General features: G+C 47.4%; 1 protein-coding gene across 1 annotated transcript; it reads right to left on the bottom strand.

Annotated features, from left to right (window-relative positions):
* Positions 1 to 1,606: 1,606 nt before the first annotated feature.
* LOC109116810 lies at positions 1,607 to 6,120 on the bottom strand. The gene is made up of 4 exons (XM_019202896.1): positions 5,877 to 6,120; positions 2,769 to 4,246; positions 2,610 to 2,718; positions 1,607 to 2,526 (listed from the first exon to the last, which is right to left on the bottom strand). The coding sequence occupies exons 1-4, from the start codon at positions 6,118 to 6,120 to the stop codon at positions 1,607 to 1,609; spliced, it is 2,751 nt and encodes a 916-aa protein (XP_019058441.1).
* Between the last annotated feature and the right edge of the window lie 630 nt (positions 6,121 to 6,750).

The following is a 6,750-nucleotide window of genomic DNA, read 5'->3' on the forward strand; positions in this document are numbered from 1 at the left end:
TCCGGATGTGGCTAGGGAGCTGGAGCTTGTAGGCCACTTTTCCGATCCTCTCGGTGATGGGGTATGGCCCATCGTACTTGCGCGTCATTCCTCGGTGTAAGGCCTGCATTCCTCGGAAGTTATGGGGCATGATCTTGACCATCACTTGGTCTCCAACGTTGTACTCTTGTGGGCGTCTTCCCTTGTCCGCCCACTTCTTCATGCGATAGGCGGCTTTGTGGAGCCAAAGCCATGTTTGGTCCATCTCTTCTTTCCATTCACGAGCAAAGGCATGGGCCGCTGGGCTAGGGCCGTTGTAGGAGGTGGACAAACCACTTGGAGTGGTCGGTTGTCTTCCAATAACAACTTCGAAGGGGGATTTGCCAATGGACTCACTCTTTTGGAGATTGTGTGAAAATTGGGCCATGTCTAAGTGATCCGGCCAATCCCCTTGATGCACATTGACGTAGTGTCGGAGATAGAGCTCTAGTAAGGCATTGATGCGCTCCGTTTGACCGTCGGTCTCCAAATGGAAGGAGGTGGAGAACCGAAGCTCGGTTCCCATGAGTTGAAAGAACTCTCGCCAAAACGTGCTCGTAAATCTCCCATCTCGGTCACTAATGATGAAACGTGGTAGACCCCAGTACTTCACCACGTACTTGAAGAAGGCCTTAGCTGCCTCGTCGGCTGGGCATTTGGCCGTGACCGGGATGAACGTGCTGTACTTGCTAAATCTGTTCACAATGACAAAGATAGCAACATATTTGTTAACCGTAGGCAAATTCATGATGAAATCTATGGATACCGATTCCCAAGGCCTGTTTGGGATGGGAAGAGGCTGTAGGAGGCCAATGGGAAGTCGTTGCTCGATCTTGTCTTGCTGGCACACAAGGCATGTCTCGACATAAGCTTCCATGTCCGCTCTCATGTGAGGCCAATAGTAGTTTTCGGCTACTAAGGCCAAGGTGCGCTTTTCTCCGAGATGTCCAGCCCACCGTGAGTCATGTGACTCCTTCAGGATCTCCCTCCGAATGCCCTCGTGTCTAGGGACATAGATCCACCTCCCTCTTGAGAAAACAATGTCGTCTTTCTCCCAAAACTTCCGGGTTTGGTGTTTCCGGTCAGGTTCAAGGAGATGTTTGGCCGCGGGGTCATGGGACATGGCCTCTCGGATCCGAGTTGTGAAGTCGGTCCTAGGCTCACTCCCGTTGAGGGTTGCGAACTCCGGCTTGTGGGAAAAGGCGTCGGCCACAACATTGGCCTTTCCCGGCTTGTACTCCATGGTGTAGTCGAACTCGGCCAAAAAGTCCTGCCATCTGGCTTGTTTTGGACTGAGCTTCTTCTGCGTTTGGAAGTAGCTCGTGGCCACGTTGTCCGTCTTGATCACGAACGAGCTTCCGAGGAGGTAATGACGCCAAGTCCGAAGACAATGGACAATGGCCGTCATTTCCTTCTCTTGGACAGTGTATTTCTTCTCGGCCTCATTGAGCTTCCGACTCTCGTACGCCACGGGATGGTTCTCCTGCATTAAGACACCATCAATAGCAAAGTCTGAGGCATCAGAATGTACCTCAAAGGGTTTACCCACGTCGGGTAAGACCATGACCGGTTCGGTTGAGATAATATCTCAGAGCTTGTTGAACGCAGCTTCACACTTGTTCGTCCAAGCCCACTTCCTATCTTTCTTGAGCATATCCGAGAGGGGAGCTGCAATGGATGAGTATCCAAGGATAAAACGACGATAATAATTTACAAGACCGAGAAAGGACCGTAATTGCGGGACTGCCTTCGGCTTGTTCCACTCTCGGATTGACTTGACCTTCTTAAGATCCATTAGGAGCTGTTCGTCCTTCACGTAATGGCCTAAGAACTCCACTTGTGGTTGAGCAAAGCAGCATTTTTCAAGCTTAATGTACAGCTCGTTTTCTCGGAGCACTTCCAAGACCGCCTTAAGGTGACCTACATGCTCACTCAAAGACTTGCTATACACGACAATATCATCTAGATAGATAACCACAAATTTATCTAGATAGGGATGAAACAACTCATGCATCATAGTGCAAAACGTAGCAGGGGCGTTGGTTAAACCAAACGACATTACCTTAAACTCGAATGACTCATACCTAGTAACACATGCGGTCTTGGCCTCATCTCCCTCGGCTATTCTTACTTGGTAGTAACCGGATCGAAGCTCAAGCTTGAAGAAGATCCGAGCCTCCCTAAGCTGATCAAACAAATCCGCAATCAAGGGTATAGGATATTTATTTTTGACCGTTACCTTGTTGAGTGCACGGTAGTCTATGCACATCCGAAGGGAGCCATCCTTCTTCTTTTGAAAGAGGACGAGTGCACCGTATGGAGCCTTTGAGGGTTGGATATAGCCTGCGTCTAGGAGGTCTTCCAACTGCTTCTTGAGCTCGTTTAGCTCGGGAGGAGCCATCCTGTAGGGAGCCATTGCCGATGGCTTTGACCCGGGGATGAGCTCGATTTGATGATCCACTCCATGCCTCGGTGGGAGCCTCTTGGGGAGTTCCGAGGGCATCACATCTGCAAAACCATCCAGTAAAGAACGTACCTCGCTCGACATGGGAGGTTGATCCGAGGATTCTTTCCTCGTTCAACTCTCGGACAGTGGCTAAGTAGCACTCTGAGCTTTTGACGCCTCTCTTGAACTGCATGGCCGAGATGGTTGTCGAGTCCCTTGGGGCAGGTCATAGAGTGACTATGGTTGGCTTGTCCCTGTCCAAGATCACAAGAGAAGAGGTGGAAGCGGGAATGAAAGTACTTACCGACCTAAAGAAGGTAAGTCCGAGAACCACTCGGAAATCGTCCATGGGCAAGACCGTGAAATCAGTCTTCCCAATCCACTCTCCAATTTGGATCCGAACACCACGAGCCAAACCAGCAGCCGCTTGAGCTGGAGAGTTCACGGCCTTGACCGAGCCACCATCTCCATCAAGCTTCAACTTAAGCCCCTTGGCTTCACCTACATCCAAGAAATTGTGAGATGCACCGGTGTCAAACATAGCTGGAACCGACTTACCGTAGATGAGGATGTCCGCATAGAGTAGGCCACGGTTAGGAGACTCCGAGGCCAATGCATTCTCGGATGGACTAGGTTTGGACATAGTTCCAAATTGATGCAATGATTCGACAATGGCTGCATCATCTTCGATGGCGTTGCCTTTGTTCTTGCTCTTGCCTTTGCCTTTGTCGGATCGCGGCTCATCTTGTGTCTCCATCGCATTCACCTTGGTTCTCTTGAGACATTCTCGGACCCAGTGAGGGCCGCCGCACACATAGCAAGGGTTATGTGGTTTAGACTTCCCCCTCGCTTGTCCGGAGCCTTGGGTGTTGTTTGGCCTATAGGTTTGAGCTTGGTCTCGATTTTGGTGTGAAGGCCGAGGCCTATTCCAATCCCTAGGTCGTGCTTGTTGGTTGTTGGGTCTGTTGGAGTAGTCCGGAAGGCTCTCTATGATCGCAATGGCATCATTTAGGGTTTGAGAATCCCTCATGTTCACTTCTAAACGAGCAAACTCCTTTAGGCCATCCTTAAAGTGAAAGAGAGCATCACGGTCAGAAATATCATTAAGTTCCAGCAATAGAGCAAAAAATTCGCGAATATAGTCCGAGATACTCCCTGTTTGGCGAAGTCTACGGAATCTAGTCCGAGCCTCGTCAATCGCATTGGTCGGGACAAAGTGCCGACGCAATTCGGCTTTGAATTGCGCCCAAGTGTCCACACGTCGGTCGCCTCTCTCTTGGTCCGCCAACACACGCCTCCACCAAAGCTGTGCTAGGTCTCGGAGGTATGTGGGAGCATGCCTCACACGTGAGTAGTCGTCCAAGACTCCAAGGCCATCGAAATATTGTTCCATTGCGAAGATGAAACCCTCAACCGCCGAAGCACTTCGGGTCCCATTGAAGAGTGTTGGCTCGGGAACTTTGAAGGCTGGGTGGTGAGGAACTTGAGTCGGGGCTGGAGCAAGGGCTTGCTGAGCCACATTCCTGTGCAACCTACACTCAAGTTTCAACTCGTTAATCAAATTACGCAAATCTGCTACCTCGCGGTCGTGCGTTTCACGCACGAGCTGAAAGTTGTCGTCGGTCATGTCTCGATCAATCCGTTGTTGGCATGCCAAGTCCTCGAGCATCTCCTTAGTGTTTCCACCTACAGCGGAGATCTCTTGTTCTAGGTCATCCACTCGTACATCTTGATCTTCGATGGCTCGGAGACGCTCATCCAAGCTCTCGAGCGTAAGCGTGACTGGAGGGGTGTTGGGATTCCTGGGATCTCATCAGCGAATCTAATTCCTAAGAGATCGATTCTAGGGTTTGCGCAGCGGATATAAAACAAAAATTTTAATGAAACCCTAGAACCATGCTACTATTGAATCATAGAAACGTTAGAACGCTTACCTCAATCGATCCGGGGCCTGTATCAATTGATATGTTCGTCCGATCACTCTAGGCAGGAAGAATACCTCGCCCTCTACACGTATCCACACGTCGGGAAGGATTCCAACACCTTGGAACTTGTCTGCTAGGACTAGAGATCTCGATCTCTCTTGTGTGCAAGGGTTTTGGAGGCTTAGGGTTTTATTTTCCTTCTTTTTTTTCTTTTTCTTTTTTTTCCTTTTTTAAAACCCTAGAAGACATTCTCCTTATATAGACTTTCCAAAAATCCTAATTTGACAAGGAATAGATTACTAGGAATCCTAATCTAATTAGGTTTCCTAAACCTATTAGAATTCTAATCTCATTAGGTTTCCTAGATGTAATAGAATTCTAATCTCATTAGGATTCCTATACATAACAGGACTCCTAATCCCATTAGGATTCCTATTCCAATTAGAAATCTCAATCCAATTAGGATTCCTAATCGGGATAATTTAGCACACGTACTTGTCCATCCCTATTGTGTGTGACCCTGTAGGCTCATCCGGAATAGCAGTAAAACGCAGAATCTCCATTCCGGTAATACAAGTCATAGACGGTCTCTAGCAAGACACTATGACTACCTATCTCGAATAGAGTTTGTTTGTGATCATACGAAAGCCAGTGATGATTCCGACTGATGATCCTTTTGTATCGCGATATCATATGTCGAACATAAGGCATGGACAAGCCACCTTATCTGATTCGACTGCTTTCTCGTTCACTGAGTTCGACTGTCTGAAATAGACGACGTTCGTCTATAGTGCGGCCACACATTTCTACAGTCTTGCTCACACGAGGGGCCCAGCGATATCTCTCTCTTTTACGAGAGGTACAAATCCCGTCTTGACTATCTACAATCCAGTACATGATTCGTTTCGTACCTGATACACGCCTTTATAGTCCTCCTGTTACGCAGGACGTTTGACGTAATCAAAGCACGCAACTCCTCATGTTGGATTCTGTAGATATCTCAGGTCTTAGGATCCAATCATAGAATCGTCGTATGAGATTCAAGTCATGACGCTAGTCCATGTGACAATCTCATGCGGGTCAGTCCAGTATTCCGTTCTGCAACGAATACCTATGATTGTGATCGTATCCAATACCTATGATCATCTATGTGATCATCAATCACACATCATACTAGTCTTATTATGTCGTTATTCCCATAACGACACAAGACTAGGGAGTTTAGTATCATTCATAATGATACATGGATTTCATAACAGATCTAGCATGCAAGAACATGTAATGAATAAAATACTCTCATAAAACACATAGAAAGTATCAATACATCGAATGTATCTGAACAAAGCTCATAAACAGTACATCATAGAGCACCAAACCAACATCAAATAGCATTTGCTTTCAATTTTCGGTGCGAACTGAATATCTGAGAAATCATATATAAACGGAACCTGGAAAGAAGAAATCAACACTCAATCAGTCAGTGTGACCATTGTGACCACTGTGACCAGTGATCACGAACGAGCTTCCGAGGAGGTAATGACGCCAAGTCCGAAGACAATGGACAATGGCCGTCATTTCCTTCTCTTGGACAGTGTATTTCTTCTCGGCCTCATTGAGCTTCCGACTCTCGTACGCCACGGGATGGTTCTCCTGCATTAAGACACCATCAATAGCAAAGTCTGAGGCATCAGAATGTACCTCAAAGGGTTTACCCACGTCGGGTAAGACCATGACCGGTTCGGTTGAGATAATATCTCAGAGCTTGTTGAACGCAGCTTCACACTTGTTCGTCCAAGCCCACTTCCTATCTTTCTTGAGCATATCCGAGAGGGGAGCTGCAATGGATGAGTATCCAAGGATAAAACGACGATAATAATTTACAAGACCGAGAAAGGACCGTAATTGCGGGACTGCCTTCGGCTTGTTCCACTCTCGGATTGACTTGACCTTCTTAAGATCCATTAGGAGCTGTTCGTCCTTCACGTAATGGCCTAAGAACTCCACTTGTGGTTGAGCAAAGCAGCATTTTTCAAGCTTAATGTACAGCTCGTTTTCTCGGAGCACTTCCAAGACCGCCTTAAGGTGACCTACATGCTCACTCAAAGACTTGCTATACACGACAATATCATCTAGATAGATAACCACAAATTTATCTAGATAGGGATGAAACAACTCATGCATCATAGTGCAAAACGTAGCAGGGGCGTTGGTTAAACCAAACGACATTACCTTAAACTCGAATGACTCATACCTAGTAACACATGCGGTCTTGGCCTCATCTCCCTCGGCTATTCTTACTTGGTAGTAACCGGATCGAAGCTCAAGCTTGAAGAAGATCCGAGCCTCCCTAAGCTGATCAAA

This window comes from Tarenaya hassleriana, unplaced genomic scaffold, assembly GCF_000463585.1.
Source record: "Tarenaya hassleriana unplaced genomic scaffold, ASM46358v1 Cleome26, whole genome shotgun sequence".
Taxonomy (NCBI): Eukaryota; Viridiplantae; Streptophyta; class Magnoliopsida; order Brassicales; family Cleomaceae; genus Tarenaya; species Tarenaya hassleriana.